The sequence below is a fragment of the Photinus pyralis genome, unplaced genomic scaffold (genome assembly GCF_008802855.1).
Source record: "Photinus pyralis isolate 1611_PpyrPB1 unplaced genomic scaffold, Ppyr1.3 Ppyr1.4_LG1, whole genome shotgun sequence".
NCBI lineage: Eukaryota > Metazoa > Arthropoda > Insecta > Coleoptera > Lampyridae > Photinus > Photinus pyralis.
The window spans coordinates 32141034-32163931 of record NW_022170249.1 but is presented as its reverse complement, the minus strand read 5'-3'; the positions used below and the strand labels follow the sequence as shown (position 1 = coordinate 32163931).

Sequence of the window (22898 nt, the reverse complement as noted above, 5' to 3'; positions counted from 1 at the left end):
AAAAATTAACATATTTCATTCCCCTAGGTCATGTATCGAAGTTCGGAACTTTCGCTGATTATTCCTATGATCTTAAGATGTGTAAACAATTCAATATAACTCTTCTCTGTGGTCTCGGTCAAAGTTTTAGAGGCAAAATGTACCAAATTATTCTTTACACATGAATTGTAAAGAGGTTGTAAAAGCTTTCAAAACGCATTAATGCTTTGAATGCTGAAGAGTTGATAACGTGCAGCGTTTGGATAAACGCGCATTGTGTGTGATTCAAAAATGTTTTAAATTATTTTTTTCTGATGCCAGCATGGATTTTTGATCAAAAATTGTCAAAATCGTTAATTATGCACCAGATCGTTGGGAAAACTGAACTACGCGCATTATGCTCAATTGGCCCAAGACAACATGAATTTTGATGCATTTTTGGCGACCACGTGGATTTTTTGATCAAACATGTAAAATCGTTATTTCATGCACCAAGATCGTTGGGAAAAGCTAGGCCGGCATTATCTCAATGCCCAAGACATGAAAGTTTGATGCATTTTGGGCGACGCACGTGGGATTTTTGATCAAAAACATGTCAAAATCGTTATTTATGCACCAAGAGCGTTTGGGAAAAAGACTAAGCGCATTATTCAAGTGCCAAGACATGAATTTGATGATATTTTTGGCGAAAACGTGGGATTTTGATCCAAACAGTGTCAAATCGTTAATTTATGCACGCAAAATCGTTGGGAAAAAGATCAAGAGCATTATCTTAATGATCTAAACATGAATTTGATCTATTTTTATGGACCACATGGATTTTGATCAAAACATGTCAAAATCGTTATTTATGCACCAAGATCGTTGGGGAAAAAACCAAGAGCATTATCTCAAAGCCCAAGACATGAATTTGATGCATTTTTGTTAACTATAAAATGTATTTTGTAAGATTAAAATAAATTGTCGTTAAAAAGTGATTGTAATACTGAGATCCTTCGATATTTCGTAGTATCGGTTTATTATTTACTCTTACAAGTTACATTTTATATAGCTAGTTGTAAAAAGCAATCCCATAAGTATATCAACAAGAAAACGAACAAATGCTATTATGTATGTACACATAGAAATCTCACGCGCTAAATAATAGCCACCTTTAAGAATGAAAAGAGTGCAGAAAGAAACGAAAATGTTTTGTGCAGAGATACATTTATTTACAACTTTGTACAACTTTATAGTACATCGTTTACACCATATTACGATTGCATACTTACCATCAACGTTATTACGATTATTATCATTTCTGAACTCCTCCAACTCAATGCTCGGAGCAATAACCTCAACGCTGTTAAACACCTCAAAGCGATCAAGAATCTCTCCGTCGCCATCCTGTGACAATTCACGGGCCAATCGCATCTCGGATTCGTTCGCAAGTGAAGATTTGCAATCAACCTAAAAAAACATGTTCGCCGGTTTAAATTTCGAAAAAAATTTTAATTACCGTTTCGCAACTTCCCCTGCATAGCTGCAAACCACACGATAAATGCAACCTATCCCGATCTGGAAATTTGAATGCCGCAAATTTGGATATGAGTTCTTGGTGTCTCATTAATGCTATTGACTTCGGCGGGCCCATTAGAGGTTCCGGTAGTAGTAGTTCATCTAGTGGGCAACCGTGTTGGTCCAAGAGTTTTTGGGAGGAATCGCCAAGACCATCGTGTGCGACGCAGTCGATTATTTTCCATCCAATTCCAACTAAAAAGTAAAAGTAAAGACACATTTAAAATGCTCTGGACGATTCTAATTTTAGCAGGTCCTGTGTGCATAATGAACGAATTGGCAAAACTCATAATTTTCAAAAAGAAATGTAAAATAAGTTTATTTCTCATCTCTTCAGTTCCAAGTATAAATTAAAAATGTATTCCTATCCTTGTACCCTCATAAATTTTGTCTACAATGTTTACAACATTGTATTCTGTTCTGATCTTAACTTTTTTTCGTGCTTCGCGTCCCAATTTTTAATAGGAATGACAGATGTCATTGAAATGCACAATGAAACTGATCACTTTAATGCTAAGGGTAGATAAAGTGAAACAAATCATTGTGCATTTCAATCATGTCTGTCATTCATATTAATAATGGGACGCGGAGCACGATATACAGTGAACTTCAGAACAAAATACAATATTGTTTCCATGGAAACGACGGGAGACTAAGCTTGCTACTTTGAAGATCTAAATGAAATACCTACAGAATTTTCAGTTTCAGTTTTCCATCGTGATTTTTAGGAAAAACTGAACAATTGAACAGTTTTGAAGTTAGAAAATCATAAAGTACGTACCGGGTAAGGTTGACTTAATAATAAGCAGCGCCGGTTCACCAACTTGCAATATACCAGGGTGATCATTGTCCTCCTCAGGAATAATTTCCATCCACGCTTTCGTTGCAGATAAAGCTTCGATTAGATCATTTTCGTTTTCAAATGAAGTTGTGCTTTCTTTACTTTTCTCCGCCAAGTTCTTCATACGTCCTGTTCTAAAAAATGTCATTTTATTGTTAATAAATGCACCCTTATTGGTATGATAGATACAATAACAATAAATAATTCGTAAATGTTTACAAGTGGTAAATAGTGTGGTTGAACAGGCCGGAGAGACAAGAATGTTCAAATTGCTATGGAGGAGATACTGAAATACATGGAGGAGCAAGATGAAGAACAATATTCTTTGGATGACTTAATTGGGATAATCAGTGGAACAAACAAGCCCCAGCTACAGTAATTGCGATTGCGTACTGACTGAATCACTCCGTGTATTTGGGCTAATAAGGAAAATGCATTTCCTGGAATACGATTTTGAGTCATTATTTATTGTTGGTGTAAAATGCAATTTGACTATTATGGATTGCCCGTACGGCGAGGGAGAAAGTTTCTGCCATAGCACATTTATTGTTAAATATTTGTGTGCATTTTAATTGAAACAGGGTTCATTTCCATGTTAATTAAGAGATAAACCTAATTATCACCTATCATGTGTTTAAGTTACATTGTCTCTCTCTGTCCTACTTCAAATAACAGAACTTGTAAACGACGCACGATCACTACAACACACAATGTATAAGATCTAGGATCCTAATATTATCATCTAGATTCTAGAAAATTTGCGTGTCCTAGAAGGTGAGTGTTATAAGTAATAACCATCAGTGTATTCACCCTAAGACTCACAACAGATATACATTGGTATTACTTTACTTGATCCCCCGTTCCATTTAATATTTTAAGGACAAAAGTCACCTCACTCAGCCTTAGGGGCTGAACTGTATGTTACCCTAACAAGCAAAGATTACCTACTTATTCCAACGTCGGTATATGGATTTACCGATTTCTAAACAAAATTAACCTGAGGAAACGTGTAAGAACTGATGAATGTACCTGGTAGTTTTCTTCTGTCCCATAAGCTTCTTTACCGCGTCCATCATAGGTTTACTCTTCACAGACATGAGATTCTCTTGCAGTAAGCATTTCACCGTATATTCTAAATCGGTGGCTTGTTGTAGGTATCGGTCTTGTTGAACCACTAAAGTCGCCATATAATAAACGCTCTCGTGCTCATCGTTGGTTTTTGAACTTAAGCGTATTCCACATCCACTAGTCGGTAAATGCAAACTAAACGAATTATTTGTCTCTGAAAATTACCCAGTTAGGTAATATAGTAATCAAAAAACCCCACGCGGATATTTACCTGTCGCATGACATTCGTGAGAAAAGTCTTTGGCGAAGAGCAACCCCTTAAACGGTTGCTCCATTAAGATAGTTATATTAAAATGCTTCAAGTCGCATGAAGCATTAACATCTACAATTTTATTAACTATCGAGACCTTTGGATGATATAAGTTCGGTGCAAACGCTGCATGTGCGACAGATGATGCCACTATTGTTGTTATTATTAACAGTTCTTCCATAATTATCTGCAATAAAAGTTAAGAAACGTTAGAAACCATAAGAATTTACCACATACAATAAAGTAAGATTAACGGAACTTGTTTAAAAATGAGCGTTTGCAACTCAACACAAGTGTACCTACCTAGTACTAGAATTTTTAACCTGTTACACAAACATTAAGTACCTAGTAATGCAACAGTTGTTGGATGGGTATAATAAAATATGTCTAATGAGTGAAGAATATTGCGACCCGTACGCATACCTGATGTTAAGAGCCATTTTGAACAGTTTGTACAGATTTCTTTTGGAGAATATGAATAACAATGTTTGGTAAAGCACAGTAATGGTAAATACAAATTAAGAAAAAATAGTATTAAAAACGGTTTTGCGGTCAAGCTCCTTGCTAGATTCTGGAAGTAAGCGTGTTTGATCACAGGCAATATTCAAATAACATTTATTTAAAGCATCGCCATGCCAGTCCCTCCTTGGGGGGTCAAATTGGTGCATAAATAAACGATAATGGCAATTCTGCGTCGCATCCAACCAGTTGTATCTCTCATTGCGCCTCATGCTGTTAGAATGTATACGCATCTTTCTTTGTCTCCCAAATAAAGATTAATTGGGTATGGATTCGCAAGTTTCTGGCATTTTGGCAATTTTAACATTAGAAGACAATGTGCAGAACTGCTTTTCTCTCAGGATAAACAGCTTTTTTGTCTTAACTACACGACACCTTTGTTTTGTTTTTCATATTACGAGTATGAATATAAGCTTTGATTTTTTTAGTGGAAGTCGGATAAAGTTCATAACTATTGAAACTTCCGGCCTCCACACTGGTATAATATTGCAGTCTCTCCTAAGAAAGCTATCGTTTACAACTCACCTTATGTACTACCACTTAAAATATAATATAGATTTACGGTCTTATGGACATGTAAGAACAGTACATTTTGGTTCGTGGCACCAGACGGCCATTATGATGAATTCTGTATCCAATTCAATGACTTTCAGAAATATACCTACCTCCTAAGAAATGCTTCCAACAAGAGTCCCTAAAAAAATTGTTAGATTCCCGAATTTTGCAGAAAGATGGGTAGAAGAATCCCCAGGAAAACTTAAGGTTTTTTTCGTTTCTACTTCAACGTTTAAATTTATATTCCATTTATATACAGTCACTTTATATAGTATAGAGGTAGTGGTGACAATTTTTGATTGGTTGTTGAGATCTGCGGCCATGATGCATCGAGTATAACGGGCGATCAAAAATGAGTTCCTGTCGAGTCGCCTTTGGAAGTTATGTACGATTTCCCATGTAACCAATAATTCCAAAGATGACCCGACAGCAACTCATTTTTGATAGCATAGTACAAACAATGAGGGGTATTCCAAATCTGCTAAAATGTTCTTTTACCGGATGGTCTGCCACACTTGTCGCTTCTTCATTTAACAGAGCATATCGTCGGCCTAATGAGCAAACCTCATAACTCCACTTTTCGGCGAAAATAAGGTTTAAATGCCATCTTGTAGCTCTACGTTAAATCTATATGCTGTGCACTACTCGTAACTCCTACAAAATTAAAAGTCTACTAAAATATGAACACAGACAACCTCATAACTCCACCCATAAGGTAAGTCAAATTAGCAAATCTCCTAACTCCACAATAAATAAATAGTTTTTCTTCTCTCCTGCAAAGTTTGTTCAATTGGAGTTATGAGGTATGCTCATTAGGCCGACGATATGCTCCTCCCCAATTACTGAAATAGTCCATGGCCACCAAGGTGTATTTGTTTCTTTAAAGGGGCCTGCTATATCAATGGCTATTCTTTCAAATGGACTACCCACATTATATTGCCTCATTGGTGCTTTCTTCTTTTCTACTGGTTCGTTGCTTGTGGCATACACTGCACATTTTCTGCACTATTCCTTCACATTTTGTTTGCAATTCACCCAGTAGAATCGTTTCCGCACCTTAACCAGGGTTTTCGTCACTTCTAGGTGTCCCCCCGATATACCACCGTGTATACGTCGTAGTACTTCAGACTTTTCGCCCTCCGGTATCACTAGCTGTATATTTGTGGTCATGCCATCATCATTTTCTCTCTTAAGAAGGCCATCTTCTAGCTGCAACGAGTTCCACTGAGTCCAATCAGTATTGAAACCTGGACTATACCGAGATCCCAGGTTGACCTTTTCTCTTCCATTTCCAGTTTATCATTAGACGTAAATCACGATCCTTTTCTTGAACTATCCCGAGTTCTTGAGATGTCAAGTTATCATCCGCAAGTGCAGTACGTTATGGATATCGTTCTTCATACTTGTACTCTAGTTTTGAGCAGTGTCGACCATCCTCAGGGTCATGGTCTTCTAGATCGTGCAGTTGCACAATTGAGGAATATAACGATTCGTGTAGATAATGCATCAGCATTATGATGGTTTCGTTCCGGGTGGAGTTCTATTGCGAAATCATACTCTTCACTCTTGCAGTCTTTCCAACCACCTGGAAACGTGACCTTCTGGACTTTTAAATAGTAATAACCATCGCAATGCGGGATGGGCGGTAATTATGGAAAAGTTCGAATGATTTGATGACGGCTAGCAGATATCTTCGGGTAACACAGTAATTACGTTCAGGTTTAGGGAAGACTTTACTGAAATATCGTATCGTACGTGGTTTTACTTATTTACAATTAACTAACAAGAAATTTATAACAGGTTTAAAATAGATTAATTTAACAGTCATTATTATTTATCACTTACAATTTATTACGTAACATAAGCGCATCGAAATGGGTACTAAACTCGAAACACAATTCGATTTGCTTATATGTATAGCAAACAAATATTCTTTCTAGAATGTTCTCGAGTGTTCAAGGACGCTTCAAAACAAACACGTCATATTTCTCGGAAAGATTACGTCACAAGCGACTTCGGTCTTTATCGCCGATGAATAAGCTTTCTTTGTGCCTCGATTCCTATCGGGATTTCTGGAATATTCGCTACAATATTTACAATATAATGGGAGGGATTTCGGGTCGGTATTATTCGTATATGAGATTTATTACTGAAATAAGGCACTGTTTTTTTTAATTAACTTATTTGCAAAACACAAACGGCGGAGATGCTTTTGTTGATAGGGCAACTTTCACACATATTATGTTCTATACTTTCTCTTGCAGAAATATAGAATATTTGTTTATTAATCCCACAGTAATGTAAATTAAAACAAAAAGAATGTTGGAAATTTAAGAGATTCTTCTTGATAAAGAGGCCTCAACCTTCTTATAGATACAGTTTCATACATTGTAATTCTATACAGTGTGCATCAGTCAAATGGAAAAAATTCGATTCGTGTTAAAAAATCGTCCAGACATGTCCATTGGTATTTTTGGTACCTACTTTTCCATTTTAAATACAACACCCTTACATTATTGTGTTGTGACTGATATACTCTTATGTTTTTGAAGTACTGTATTAGTTCTAAAAAGTAAAATCACTACATATAGTGACTACATGTTTTTGGAAAAAAAGCACTTTAAATTGGAAGGATGGTAGTACCTATGTACTACAATATTTATCTTACAAAATTTAACGGGTTTTGTGAAATAGAATAAGCTGAATATGTAAAGGTAAAAAATTAGGTCGTCTACTATACGCCAGGAAGTCCAATTAGAGTAAAGAAGCTATGGAATGGAATGCATAATTTTTTCTTTAAGTAGTGGTATCTACAAAAAATTTAAGCAAGCAAATTTAAATACCTATTACACAGGTTACGGTTATGTAACATCAGAATCTCGCGTTAAAAATTGTTTTAATGGCATGAAGTGAGGTACTGTTATGCAATTATAATCGGATGACATTAGTAAGTTGATCTCCTTTGCACTGAAGCTACTATTTAACGGATAAACATATCGCCGATTTGCACGGTTTAAGCGTTTAACACACATATAGCGGTACTTTAACTTTATATAGCTTAATGACTATTAGGTAAGTCAAGGTTGAAGTTAATTATGTATTCAAATTGTTTCGTGTGTTACAATGTAATAGGTCACTGTATTAGTGTTTCATTTAGAAGAGGAAGCGTGAAATTTCGTTCCACGCCATACTTTGCTATGGATATTTGCCGATAGTTTTTGTACGGCACAAAAAGTTTCAGGCATTGTTAGTGACTGTGAATGAATAACTATATCGGTCGAAAACGGGACTTTCCCTCAAAACGTGCCGAACAAACGATTATATCACAGAGTTAATAAATCTGTGATTATATGAAAATTCAGCTCCATCGTCCCTACAATGTTGGACCCCGAATATACCCCTGAAATTTTCACGCACGAGGGAAATTCGCCTCCACTGGGATACTTACCACACATCTCTAATCGGCAGGTGAAATATGTCTAACAAGACAGACATACGAGCAAAGCAAAATAATATTGATTTAAACTATATGGATGGCGTTTCCAATGTCTATGTGATGAGTAACACATTGGAGTCCGAAAAGGAAGTGCGAAGAGGTTGGGTGCCTTATTACGTAGGTGAAAAAATGGCATTGCAGTAACGTCAATTGCGATTTATCCTTTGAGAGACTACTATTTCGGAGACGAATTTTCGGGGGAGAATCTTTAGGAGGAGAACATTCCACCAGCGAAATCGTTTGCTGGCGAGCCTTCTTGGAAGGATCGAATTTTGTAAAAGAAATAGTAAGGAATCTTAAAATTGAAAACGGTAGTTGTATTTCAGGGGACAGGGCGATCTATACAAAGTGTTTAAAAAAAGGTCGGATATTTTATCTGCATCTATAGTACTCATGAAAAGAAACAAAAAAGTCCTAATAAACATTATAAGTCCGCAAACGAAGTGTTTCAGAGAAAAGTTGATTTTCGTATTGGAACGAATAAGAGCTTCCTTTCAAAGAAGATGTAAATTGTACAGTCTGTGTGAAAATGGAAGGAGGACATCATAGAGCATCTTTTTAAGTATTTTACGTTGTATTAAGAAACAACATTGTTCATTTGTTTTTAAGAATGTAACTATTTGAAGGCAATACAGAAAATCTCTGACACACATAATTTGTGGACCTATGTTTATTAAGACTTTTTGTATTCTTTGTTGTTGTTTAATTTTGTAAAAATAGTGCGGATTAGAAAAAGTAGAAATATGGTTCACGAAAACATGTTGGTTATAAAAAAAATTGTTACAAGAATTAGGGGACGCTTTAGATTCTCCGTTTTGACAGAAGTAGCGTTTCCCATCGTTTACGATATTGGAGTTATTTAGGGTAACAATCACTTTTATTTGATGTTTGAATACTAAGCTTTTGAAGTAAAGAGTCTAGAAAATTCTCGAAAGTCGGCATATCATATTTCATAGAAAGAATGAGTCACGTCCGCCCTTTTATTCCCTATCGCCGCCATACGACCGTGATGGTTCCTCGATAACGTTCTAGATTCTAGAAGGTTCGTCACACTATATATTACTAAATAGAATCCACTCGTCCATGATCATTTGCTACAAGCATCGACGTTACAAGAATTAAACTAATCAAAATAAGGAATGATAATTGCATCGGTTTACTACTTGTGCGCGTCACGATATTGTTCAATTCCGTTTCCGAGTTGCGTAAATTTCGCTGTATTTAAAAAGAGTCTTTCATTCCAGTAAGTAATTAAAACGTAATTTAAGCACTTTTGAAAATGCCAGAAACAATAGCGGGCTTATAAAAATTAATATGCATGATACCAAACTGGCAGGCTATTATCACGTTGAATCTTCAACAAGATTTACGACTGTCATAATTTTATTGTTTTTGTGGTTTCGTGAGCAGATGTAATTTCTATCGTTGTTCACAAAAGCATAGCGAAAAGAATGAATTAAATTTCATTTTCAAGCAAATTACATCATTACAGTCTATAATACAATCATTTTTCAATTACTGTTTTCGCGATTTAAATTACATCTGGATTGAACGAAACGCGAGTTGAGACTTTGAGTTTGAGAGAAAGAAGAATTTTTTTCATGTAAATTCATCCGCCAGTTTCTTTTTCATTAATTAACCATGAATTCATGTCTAGGACACTCCTCGATTGATTAAAGTACTATTAAATAATCATTAGGTAGGTATTGAAAATGAATTGGATAGCTAAAATGTACATAGAGTAAATAGGTTTTCGCCCTAAGGCGTATTTTCGATGCATTGATCAGTACTTCTCAAACGGCCATAACTATGTGCGCTATGTTAACTGTACTAGAGGCTATGGTTAAAATTTTACAGAAATATATCTGCATAAATAACAAAGTTAGCATTGCGCAATCTGCGTATGCGCATGTCTGATTTTTACGATTCAATATAATTGCCTTTTAGTCCAGGTCAAATAGCTCTAAAATAATTTATTTTCAGAAAAAATTAGTTACCGGGCGAAACCGGGTTTTTCAGGCAGGTAAAATGAATAGAAATTGGGAAAAAATAATTAAAACAGCTGAATTTTTCCGCGGGTGAAATCTCGGGGGTTGAAATGGGTGGAATGGTTGTCCACCTTTTTACTAGACAGGAAACAGGTTGTCACAATGACTCAATACCAAACGGGAGTTTACAGTAAACACACATCAAATTCTACAACTGTGAGAATGGGCGTCCCACAGGGGTCAGTCTTGGGACCCATTCTCTTTTTACTCTATGTTAACGATTTAACATCTTGCCTAAATGAACAAATTGGTTGTGTGCTTTATGCGGATAACACCTCCTTATTAATCTCAGATAAAGATCATAACTCTCTTATCTAGTAATATCCGATGTAAATCTACGTAAACTTCATCAGTGGCTCAACAGGAACTCTTTAACTCTAAATGGAAACAAAACAAGCTACATTAGATTTCATAATTACAAAAATGAACCTCAAACTATAAATTTATTAATCGACGGTAAGGCGATCCAAAAAGTAACTTCTACTAAGTTTCTAGGAATTATAATAGATGAACATCTAAACTGGAAATTGCACTGTACTAATGTCATTGATAAACTGTCCAAACTAAACTTTTTGTTCAGGAACTTACGGACGGTTATGATGTTACCACAGTTAATAAACATACATCATGTGTTGGTTGCGTCTATAATTAGGTATGGTATATGTCTATGGGGATTATCCATAAAGTCAAAACAGTATTTGTATCTCAGAAACAAATTCTGAGAACAATTACGAATGTATCCAAATTTCATACCTGCAGGGAGATCTTCAGGGAACTCCGTAACCGGCATGTATATATTTGAAATAAGTAAACTTATTTTTAATAGTCAGGAGAAATTAAAAACAAATAGAGATGTGCACTCTTATAATTTACGCAACAATGATCAGTTCAGGACAGAATTGGCCAGATCAAAAATAGGACAAAATTCTCCACTAGTTTCAGGAATTAAAATTTTCAACCATTTCCCTCATAATACCTGCCTTACATGGAAAAAATTTAAAAAGAAATTGTACGAGTATCTAGTCAATGGATGTTTCTACAACATACAAGAATTTTTTATATCTTCCAATATTTAATTGTTTGTTTGTTTAATTAATGTTATATTGACTTGTTCCATACAAATGTTATTTGTCGAAGGAATTAAATAAAAATGAATGAATGAATGAAAGTGGTGTTTTGCAAATTGTGGCAAAACTATTAATTTTTTTCGTCTTTTATTCTTATTTTTGCGAAAAAATGTTGTAGGGGTTTGAAATTTGGAGGAAACATAGCTTGTTTTATGATAAAAAAGAAGATAATTTTTTGGGCCTGTAAAGTTGAACCGTTTCCAAGATCTCACGATTTCTGAAAAAAAACACCTCTTTTTCAAGGGGATGAAAAATCTATTTTTTTTCATCGTATAGATGAACACCCCTTTCAACCCCCGGGATTTCACCCGACGAAAAATTCTTTCTGTTTTAATTATTTTTTCCCAATTTCTATTCATTTCACCTGCCTGAAAAACCCGGTTTCGCCCGGTAACTAATTTTTTTTGTAACAAAATATTATATAGCCTGGACTATTTACTAGAAGTATTAGTGATTAAAATCGAACAAATAAAATACATAATGAGTATTTGTCAAATAATATATGAATATTCTATAAGCTGTCGGTTTGGGCACGCTTTTATAACCTAATAATATTTTTGGGTATACAGGGTGTTGTATAAAAGTCAGGTATATTAAAACGGAACATCCTATATGGTTTTAAAATTTGTTTATGCCTCTTTATAACAGAATTCTTTATTATGTCTTATTTTTTCGTAATGCTAACCGAATATTAATTTTTTTTAGTGACACCGGTCTGTACTTTTTTAGATCTTGGGGATTTCCTGATTTAAATATGGGGGTAATAAGTGCCACTTTGAATTCCGGCGGAAAGTATCCCGACTCCCGAGCGTATTGTGAGCTGTGGTTAGTGGTATAATGTTACGGTTTCGAATTCGAACAGATAGTGGGATTTGCAGAGAAATTGGTCACAATATTAGACTGGAAAATTTACGAAAAAGAGTTAAAAAAGCATTACCATTAACCATAACGAGTAACAACTAATGTGTTGGTATGTTACTTAGGTATGGCAAACTTTCTAGAATTTCACGATACAATACCTCCAACATTCTCACGAAAGGAAGATGAAGGATAACGTTTTTAATTCGTTTAACGAGGATAAATACGTCTGTAGATTTTACTTTCGTTTAAAATTAATGCATATTCATCATCTGACATTTTTTTTGCAAACACGCTCAGTTAACACCGACACTGTCACTTTCCATAGTCTAAGCTTTCTATTGTAATCCTCATCAGTTTAGGCATAATAATACTATACTATAGTTTAGCTTTAGGCATTGAATAAGAATCGCATTCTTATATCTACTGTTTTAAGTTGAGATTTCAAGTAGGTACTTAGGTGTAAAACAGTGTACGAGTATATGATTATCTTAATGGACGGCTCATTTCGTTCGAATGCCCTAATACAGTTATTTGCAAAGTGAAATGCTTGTACAGCTGCGTTACGCTCTAATAACAAACAAAAACAGTTAACCATAACACATTTATATACATATATGTTATGTAAACAAAGATGAGTTCATGTAAAGATTATGTATGGATCGAGTTTTCTTTTTTTTACATTTTTAAAAAGAAAAACGTAATATATCTACGCTAATTAATTAAAAAATGAAATTAAAGGAAAGTCTTAACTTTCAACTATTTAAATTTACATAGCGAAAAATTCCTTTGTTTTACCATTGAATAAATGGTTTTTATTCAATGGTTTTACTCAGGACACAACGATCGAAATCTATTCGATTAATTGGTCGAATATAATGTTTTCTTATTAAAATATGTTATAGAATATAGGATATTACCATAGAATTTTTATTCAATGATATTACGCCGACTGTGACAAAAAGATGAAACGTCCAAGGTCCAAAACGTCGCCTGTGCCCAAAACGCTCACCGATCATTTCACCGGCATAAAATTTTTGGACACCGTTTCTGAGATTTGACCCAAAGTTGCCATTTTTTAACTGCTACACCCTGTACTCACGTAAATTGTTTGCATTCTTTTTACTGAATTACATTGGTGTATATTTTTCAACATTTTGAAATGATATGTTTCAACCGTAGAGTAAGAAATAAAGATAGAGGACGCATATACGCTATATCACAGCCGTCTATAATTACAAGCCATGCTGAGAAGTTTGTCAACGTTGTCCGAAAGTCAATCGGAGAGCCGATGAAAGTTTTAATAGCGTCTTGTTGCTCTGTTTCTGTGTTTCGCCTTGGTGGTTTTAATACCGAAGAAAGATACTTAGGCAGACTATTTTATTCATTTACAAAAATGGATAATAACATTTCTATTTCACTTTAAAATTCACAACAAATCGATGTATTTCGTTTAGCAACTTACCCGAATAATAATTTCTGTTGATTCAATACGGAGTAACGCAAATCGTCGCAATTTCGCTGTGTTAAAACAGGTAAAGGATTATTACACCAAAAATACACCTGAAATCTGTCAAGTTTAATTCGGAAATCGGCCCTACCTGCAGTGTTGCCATAATTCTCAGCACGGCTTGTAAATATTAGACCACATACAGTAGTACATACATGGACTGCTATTAGCCCTATGCTTTCAATTCAAAATGGATGGTCACGGATTGAGGGCACTGTAGTCGTGGGTATGTGAATCTCAGGGTAAACTAAAGTCAATGAAAATATCAATTATAGTTAATTTTTGATGGTAAAAATACCATACCTTTTTTCGAAATATTGCAAACAAAACAGATCCATTTAATTAAATAAGGCTTAGACCTCACCTAATATTAAAAAATTCTTTAAAGAAATTTTTGCCAAATCCATCTTTTTATTTGTGGACAAGTTTTGCTAAAATTTTTTGGAGAAAATGCTTCTTATAATTGAAAACCTATGTCAGACAATGAATTGCGCGTACGCATAGTCAAGGTCATAGGGCATTTCCGTGGGTCCGTCCGTCCGACCGTTCCTACGGCTGTGTCACTTTCAGATCTTTATCTTAAGAGCTACTTTGTTGCTATTTAGTTCGATATTGTGTCGAGGCTTGCACTAAGGAACGAAATTTTCTGTGTCTCTTAGAAAGACACTTATAGCAAAATATCTAATCTTTAAATTCTCATAATTTTACCCTTTTTCCGTTTATGTTTATAGGTACGTTTGTTGCATTTTGATTAGCCAAAACTTAATCATGAAATTTGCTTTACTTTAGCGATCAATATGATCAATGAAATCCAAAATTTGATTGAGGAAACGGTTAAATGCATTGATAAAGAAAAATAAAATTGGCTGTGTTGGAAATTTTAAGGACCTAAAAAAATTAAACGGACATGAAAAAATTCACAGATTTAGCAATCCATGCGACATCGGAGAAATTGGAAATGATAACCGTATAACCGAGCGCATAACGCATATGAACAAGACACAAATAGTCCTTATTCGCCCAGGATAACTTGCTTGCAAGTTCGCTCGTGTCGTAAACGTGACCCTTCTGAATAATATGCTCAAAATTCTATCAAAGGAGATACACGAGAATTTTAGATTGGAATTAACAAAACAATTGAGCACTATTAAATAAGTACCGTATCCCCGACTTTTCCTTCACCTACCGATCACGGTCGAGTACGGTACAATCGTCACTTGATGCGACACTATTGTCTTTTGTCTTAAATGAAACTCGTAACTTTGTATCCATATACGAAATCAGAAACTAATTTTTTCGGACAAACACTATTAATGTGGAAGCCGCTATTATGGCCAATTTCTCCACCGGTCCTTCCGTCCGTCCGAGGCCTTAAGTACTCGTACACTTTTCAAGATGTTTATTTCGTTTTTTTTGCATTCGGCAGCTTATAACTTTGGCACCTCAACCAAGAACAATCTAGTCTATTAGCGTGCGCATGCGCAAACTGCGCAGCGTCAACTGTCTTATTTCTAGAGAACTCAAAAAAGCAGGGACAATATGTCAAGCAAGCGGCACTAGGACAGTGATCACTTATCCCTACTTTGAATTTCTTTAGACCTGCAGCGAAACTAGAATTGTTAACACTTCCGTCTGTATATGTATATAGGTTATGTATATTTATATACCACAATGTGCACCAGTTCACCACACTAAGCTCCTACCACACTAAGCTCCTACCACACTTACTTTACAAGAAAAGGTGCATCCCTGTCCATGCCTAAGCATAACTCTGCTAAATACGAAAAAAGTCCCGAATATAATGGCATTAAGATGTACAACGCGTTGCCTCCCAGTATAACTATGGAAAAGTCACCACACATGTTCAAACAAAAATTAAAAGCATTTTTACTGGAGAAAGCGCTATATAAAGTGAACGATTTTATTGTTTAGTGTTAGTTTACCTACGTGTTTGTGTTTTTATACAAAATTTATGTATCGTTTATGTGACTTTGTCAATATCAATGTTATACCTATTGATCTGCTGACAGCAAAAGTCCCAATTGTCAGCGTTCAATCAAATTCCAAGAATCAGAAAATTATTATTGATAAGAGTACGGCAGGTCAACTTCTTCATCGACCACTAGTTGAAAAATTTGCTAATTAGAAACAAGCTCCAAATTGGCAAAGCGCGATTTTAGAAGAAGAAAATTAATTCAAAAGACTGGTAATTTTGTTTGTTTTCGATGACAGCCCTGTCGAAACTCGTTCCCTATTCAAATTTTTGGTGGACGATGGTGATTTTTCAGATACGGTCGTGCATTATTACAAAACACCCTTACTCGTATAAAGAAAAAGGAACAAATCATGCATTTGCAAAATAATCAAGTGTACTGATTAGTTATACCACAACCACATACGATAGTATTTTAATCTGTTAAACTGTTTTATCGGGGGTAATTTTTAAAGAGTTTAAAACAACGGTCTGTGATATGCACAATTTTATTAGCACCCTACAATATCAAAAAAGCAGGAAAGAAGTGCTAATTATGTTTTTTAAATGGGTCTGCAATTGGTATACATTGTAATTATCTACAATTCCAGAATAATTTTTTGGATTCGCATATTAAACTAAAAGTCAAAATAATAAAATTGATAAACTGACGTACTTACATCAAAGAGTACCAGTACCAGGTATTCGCAACGGCTTCATGAACTATTGGATTAATATTGAAGTTTCTAAACACGATTACACAATTATTTAGTCAACACATTTGAGCAGGTTTCATTAGAACTAAAGTGCAAGACGATACCAAATTAAATAAAAAGACAGGTGAGTAACGTAACGTTAACGGCTAAGATACAGTTTCTTTCTTACGGGATTTCTCAGTGGCGTGGAAACATTCACTCATGAAATTTAAAGACAATAAGAACTTAATTAAAGAAACACCGACCTCACAAGACGCATTTTTTTCTTTACTGTTAATTACTAGTTAAGTAGAGCTTGTCGATATAGGCACACCTACCTAGAGATTTTATAACTGATCGTTGATAGGTACTTCGTAATTACAATTTACAATTATCAATAAACGTTCATTTCACCCCACCTTTGACCACTCGTACCATTACTACTTATGCGATTTGGGTTGTTCACTAATTGTAGCTTTTTTTCTGGTAGACAAGATAATATAGGTAGAAGCTTCGGTTTAAATTTAAAAAAAAGCGTGGCATTGTTCGTTTGCCACGCTCACTTTCATGCGAAATCGCGCCATCGATAAAAACAATGTAAATAAACATTCAGTGACCACAACTTGAGGTAAGGTGTAGTTTGGTGGTATAACTCGACGAATATAGTTCTAACTGACGTCCGAATTTGCAAAAGTACCTATCTAAAAATTATAATTGTTGATATTCGGATAAGTTGGTGAAAATATTTTCATTTTCTTGTAAGTGTTGAATTGTTTTTAAATGATCGATTATTTGTATAATCATATTAAAATGACCACAAAAAGTAAGTATTGGTCAGAAAATTGCAATAAAAAAGTGACACTTTGTGAGTGGCGACAGAAGTTACTACTTCTTTTTCTCTTACACACCTTCGCTCCCTTTTTTTACCGCGATGTATTAGAGAAATAAGTCTCTGGTAATACAAGATTATGTACAACATTATAGTTAAAAACCGGCCCGTGACGGATTTGTCAAAAAAAAGCGCGCGCTCGTGAGGTTCGAACCCGCGTCATCATAATCGATAGGCGGCGGCCTTACCAGCTGCAATACAATCACGGTTCTATTAATAAATTGTCGCTTATACTTTATAATAGCCATAAACCTCGGAAAAGCATCACGCGGTCACTCTGATGCAATTGCGCGCAGGCCTATTGAGGGCTCAGAGCAAAAGAAGAATAATAAATAAATAAATAAATAAATAGGTAAATAAATTACTAAATAAATACATAAATAAATAAATCAATTATTACACGTCATTAACAAACTCATTTTATTTGCTCTGAAGCTATTAAATACGCTTCAAATGTGCATATTAGTCAATTTCAAAGACACATCGACGATTTTATTGCGATCTTTTCAATGCGATTTAATAATGCCGAGATCTCCTTCGGCTCGCACGGAATTACTCGGGCGTGACGCATGAGATGATGTTACATACATACATATCATACAGTGCATACCGAGCGATAAGGAGTAGTCACTTCAAAAATAATAGGTAGGTATTCCTATCACCTTACCCACTAGTCAGTTGTGATGACGAAACTATGCGGGTAAGATCCCAATTACTTATACGCACTCATTTCTTTGACTGTTTGGATAGTGTATCCAACCCTCTGTTGGTATGATCTTCATATTGGCCATCGAATTTCTTCATTTTCTTTGCCACGAGCGAAACATTCGCTCTTTTTGTTCATTGTAGTTCATTATACGAGACCTAGGATTTTGTTCTGTTCTTGACATATAAGGAATTATATCCGATCACGATAAGGGATAGAGAGAGGGGACCATAGTTGGTAGAAATCAATGCCTTTCGTTGAGATCATCATCATTAGAATGCCATGAAGGAGAAAACCAGTTCCACCCCTCCCCAAACCCCCTCTTTTGATAAGGGGTCAGAAAGCAGAGCGGTAGTTGGTAGAAACCAGTCACTCACTGATCTCGAAAAGGAGTCGAGCGCGAAAGTAATAGTTTGTACAAACCAATTTATTTCGATGAGACCTTTCAGTACCATGAAACCACCATTGACGTTGTGCGAGACAAGAATGGGGATTTCTTCCCTTAACCAACCAGGTCATTAAAAGTTTTAGCTTGAGTGAAAGTTACAACAAGTAAAAAGGTTTTCGCCCTAAGCCCAGTAACTCAGCGCATTTTCCATGCATTCATCAGTACTTCCCAAATAAAGGCAATACCTATGTGCGCTGTTTTTCTTTACTAAAGGCATCTATGGTTAAAATTTCAAAGAAATATCTCCATAAATAAGAATGGTGACATTGCGCATGCGCATGCGTCATCTAATTTTTACTATAAGCGATGTTTGCCTTTAATAGAAGTGTCTTTACTTATTTAAAATTTCAACAAAATATATATTAATAAATAAGAAAGTTGATATTCGCCATTGAAGTTGTGACTGAACCATCAGTAAAATCTTGTCGAGGGCTACCATATTCCCTTTGTCGGTATCCACTTCCGACATCCCATTCACCCACAATTCGCGTTTGATGTTTTGACTCCACCATCGGTAAGATCTTATCGGGGGCTATCACATTCTCTTTGTCGGTACACCTAGCGGTACACAGTTTCGAGATCTAAGACACTTTTGGGCGCCTAAAATCGACAATTCCTCGAAGCGTGTTGGTGGAAAAAGGTGGTTCATTTCGCCGCTAAGAAAACAACAAAATTCCGCCACGCAGGAGTTGTGCGTTGACAAGATCTTTCCGACGACACTTATTTGAAAACAATCGGAGAAAAACTGTAGAATAAGATAGAAAAAAACTGAAAAATCTCCAGGTTAGTATAACACGCTCGTGGATGGCGCCCAGATGTCGCCGACCCCACATCTTGTAGCTCCGTCCCTAAAGTGTTAATTACACGGCTCCGATAGGTACATGTACACTCCTCGTCTTTTTACAAGCGTTTTTCTACGGGCTCGCATTTACTGCCATCCAGCCAGCCAGCCAAAGTGAGATTAAATAAATTTGCAAAAATGCGCTAAAAACTTAAGTACCTAGCTCTTCTTGTATATGCTTGCTGCGAAAATAAAATTTTTTAATCACTTATAATCTTGATGATTCTATTATTCCATTATTAAAACTCGTGCTGCATAGTGCAGTTTTTATACTTTATTAGTCATCTCGGTGGAACAATGGGTCATAAAAATTGAATTACTGCGACACAAATACTACCAATCGCAACGGCTATAAAATTTTTACCTATATACTTAATGAAAAACAAATATTTGAATTTCCCGCCCAAAATATAGCTACTATTCTATACTATACTAGACAGACACGCTTCCAGTTTCACAAGGTGATAACTGTCTCAAGTTCAAAGTGGTCTTAGCTTTTTCCAAGTATTAACACGTGACTTTACAAATAGGAATAGTATCAAAGTTTATAAGTGTGCTGGGTCTCTGCCGTCGCGTTTAGGTTATGGGTAATCAATGTCACTTTGTTCGGTGCATTTTTTAATTGTCTAAATCTGCCTGGATAGTGGATCCAACGTAAAATGTTCCTGATTATTAAGTATCACTAAAAACTGCCGGCCCGTGTGGGCCGGTTCAGTTGAAGCTGGGGCTTTTGTGGAAAAGCTCCAATCGAAATTGTATATAATCCTCTCATTTCAGGAATGATATATCGGAAGGGTACTCACACGAGAAAATAGAAGGCCTGAACGTATGTATATACAATCCGTGCGTTTGCGTACAAATACGTTTATACTTGTCGCGCGGGAAAACCTTCCTCACCTCGTTCCTTCTGTACTGATCACGTTTTCCATAGAGGAAATACAATATGCCTTTTCACTTGTTGTTGTGTTCCTTGAGTATAATTTGCTTCTTTTTGAGTCACTTAATTTGTTCTATTTACATATTAGTATTGTAATTTAAGATGTGACATGTCTTTTCTTTACGGTTCCGATTCCGATTTCGGTTCCGATAAACCAAATTTAAAAACTCCGCTTCAGAATTCGGTTCCGATATAACCACTTCCGTTACATCTCTAATGTGTTACGCCACTGGTTGTTATATCAACTTTGAAATTCAAAATAAGCATATAATTACCGTTTTAGGGACGAGTCGATGATTATTGTGAATATTTATTTTTATTTTGTACGGTAACTCAATAAATTATAAATATCATTTATGAGAAAGAAGTTTATACTGAAAGGTCATATATTAAGCACACATCTATTATAGTGAAACACAATTGTTATGTACAAGCCCCTGTGGCCTAATGGATAAGGCATCGGCCTCCTAAGCCGGGGACTGTGGGTTCGAGTCCCACCAGGGGTACACACTTTTTTTCATGCAAAAACCTTGCGGTTACCCTTCAGTCATTTAATTTTGCATATGTATGTACTAAATCCACTTGATAAATTCTTTTCTAACAAACACCTTCACAAGCCAAGCAGTGTTGTACGTGTCTAATGTGTCTAATTTAAGTAATAAGTCTGCGTAGCCGGAATACAAATACATAAGGCTACCGTTTACGTTATACTTATTTTAAGAAGATTTATGGTAAACAAATTCTCCGTTTGTTAGGAAATAGCAATAAAAACTCACTGAACTGTACCTATTGTGTAAGTAAAAGTAAACAATAGAGTGGGGACATTTATCATTAGGTACCTAGTTAATGAAGGAGGTAAAACTGTATACCACCTATTTAAAATAAAATGAATCTTTCGATAGTTTTTGTATGTGTTATACATATAAGGTAGGTACGTTCGAGGCCTTATTATTCAAATTTAATTTGTACTACTTCATGACAGTAAAGCTGTGCTATTTGGGACTCCAGCTGTGCACCAAGTAACAGAGCCAATCGATCATGCGGAAGGACCAATTTGGGATTGTAGAACTGGATTACTGTATTTCGTTGACATTTTTGAAGGGAGAGTTTTAAGTTACGATTATTTTACAAACGAATTGAATGCGGTACGTTTGTATGGTAACACAACGCCAGTGATTCCCTCGCATAGGGATCCTAATTTGTTTATTGTTGGTGTGGAAAGATCTTTATTCGCTATTAAGTGGGACGGTAAAGGTCAAATTGAAGCTAAGAAAAACCTAACGACAGTATCGCAGCAATTCCCAACTAGTAGAATTAATGATGGCAAAGCTGATCCAATGGGAAGAGTGTGGTTTGGTGAGTTGTTGATTCGATGTTTTGTTTGTACTCACTCATGTTATCTATTAAGAGTGTTAACATTTTAGTTGAATGTATGATAACAGCATTATGCTTTTAATTGCAGGTACAATGGGATTTGAAGGTCCAGCAGGCGTTACACCAAACGAAGGTGTTTTATATTTGGCCTCCAAACATACGTTGAACAATCCCGTACCTGTCATACATCCAGTCAATATCAGCAATGGGATGGCTTGGAACAGGGCGCTCAATAAATTTTATTACATTGATACACTTACCTTCACTGTAAGGGAATTTGATTATAACATTCGCAATGGCAACATTAGCAATCCAAGAGTGGTGTTTAATGTAACAGAGCACAAAAACTTGGGAGGATTTCCAGATGGAATGGCAATTGATAAAGATGATAATTTGTGGATCGCGTTATATTATGGAGGAGCAGTAATTAAAGTAAACCCAACTACACGTTGTGTGCTGCAAGTTGTGGCAATCCCGGCGCAGTGTGTCTCTTCGGTGGCGTGGGGTGGGCCAAATTTGGACGTTTTATTTGTAACTACATCCCGCCATGCTTTAAGTGCGGCTGATAGATTAATGCAACCTGCTGCTGGAAGTGTTTTTGCCGTTACTAATCTTGATACGCGTGGTATACGAGCATCTTTCGCTAACATTATAGATAAAATTGACTCTGATTAAATCAAATAGGTACTTGGTACATTGACTATCCCTTGTCATCATACAAAATAGAGTTATTTAATTAATTATCTTAGGTACCTAATGACATATATATCTTTTTGTTCTCTGGTTGAAATGGATTTCGTTTGGTTCGCCACTGATGCTGGAGTAGTGAAAGGGGTAGGAGGAATGAAAACGCTACATTTACCTTTTTTGGGACAATAGTTAATACCAGAGCGAGCTGGATACATTTATCCATATGGTTCAAAAATCAGTAATTGTCAGAGATAAAAGCGTCCGGTTGTTGTAAATTTGTAATCTGCAGAGTTGACTGATCCATACAGTCCCTCTGACCAAATCGACTATAGGCAATAGTCTGGTAAATACATTTTTGTTATAACTGGATGGAATTTTTAAGTATTTGATTTAATTGTGATATTTGAAAATGGTAACAATTTTTACATTTACAATTTATTTGTATATTGTTTACACCATATTACATTCTTTATTTCGT

At 35.5% G+C, this 22898-nt stretch overlaps 2 protein-coding genes and 1 non-coding gene across 3 annotated transcripts; 2 read left to right on the top strand and 1 right to left on the bottom strand.

Annotated features, from left to right (window-relative positions):
- Nucleotides 1–1008: 1008 nt before the first annotated feature.
- LOC116159781 lies at nucleotides 1009–15770 on the bottom strand. The gene is made up of 6 exons (XM_031472865.1): nucleotides 15597–15770; nucleotides 3717–3942; nucleotides 3407–3659; nucleotides 2318–2511; nucleotides 1478–1731; nucleotides 1009–1428 (listed from the first exon to the last, which is right to left on the bottom strand). The coding sequence occupies exons 1-6, from the start codon at nucleotides 15633–15635 to the stop codon at nucleotides 1009–1011; spliced, it is 1386 nt and encodes a 461-aa protein (XP_031328725.1). The 5' UTR covers nucleotides 15636–15770.
- Nucleotides 15771–20789: 5019 nt separating this feature from the next.
- Nucleotides 20790–20862, top strand: Trnar-ccu. Its single transcript has one exon. It is a non-coding gene; the product is annotated as a tRNA-Arg (tRNA).
- A 108-nt stretch (nucleotides 20863–20970) lies between these two features.
- On the top strand, nucleotides 20971–22898 carry LOC116158928 (regucalcin-like). Its single transcript, XM_031471800.1, has 3 exons — nucleotides 20971–21283; nucleotides 21339–21712; nucleotides 21819–22898. Exons 1-3 carry the CDS (start codon nucleotides 21243–21245, stop codon nucleotides 22403–22405), a joined length of 1002 nt encoding a protein of 333 aa, XP_031327660.1. The 5' UTR covers nucleotides 20971–21242; the 3' UTR covers nucleotides 22406–22898.

Coding starts and splice junctions, on each gene's coding strand:
- LOC116159781 (XM_031472865.1), bottom strand. CDS start 15,635: ATGCTTAGGCATGGACAGGGATGCACCTTTTCTTGTAAA. Junction 3,943..15,596: donor GATGCACCTTTTCTTGTAAA/GTAAGTGTGGTA, acceptor CTTTTATTGCAG/ATAATTATGGAAGAACTGTT. Junction 1,429..1,477: donor GCAGGGGAAGTTGCGAAACG/GTAATTAAAATT, acceptor ATGTTTTTTTAG/GTTGATTGCAAATCTTCACT.
- LOC116158928 (XM_031471800.1), top strand. CDS start 21,243: ATGAATCTTTCGATAGTTTTTGTATGTGTTATACATATAAG. Junction 21,284..21,338: donor GTATGTGTTATACATATAAG/GTAGGTACGTTC, acceptor ACTTCATGACAG/TAAAGCTGTGCTATTTGGGA. Junction 21,713..21,818: donor AATGGGAAGAGTGTGGTTTG/GTGAGTTGTTGA, acceptor TTTTAATTGCAG/GTACAATGGGATTTGAAGGT.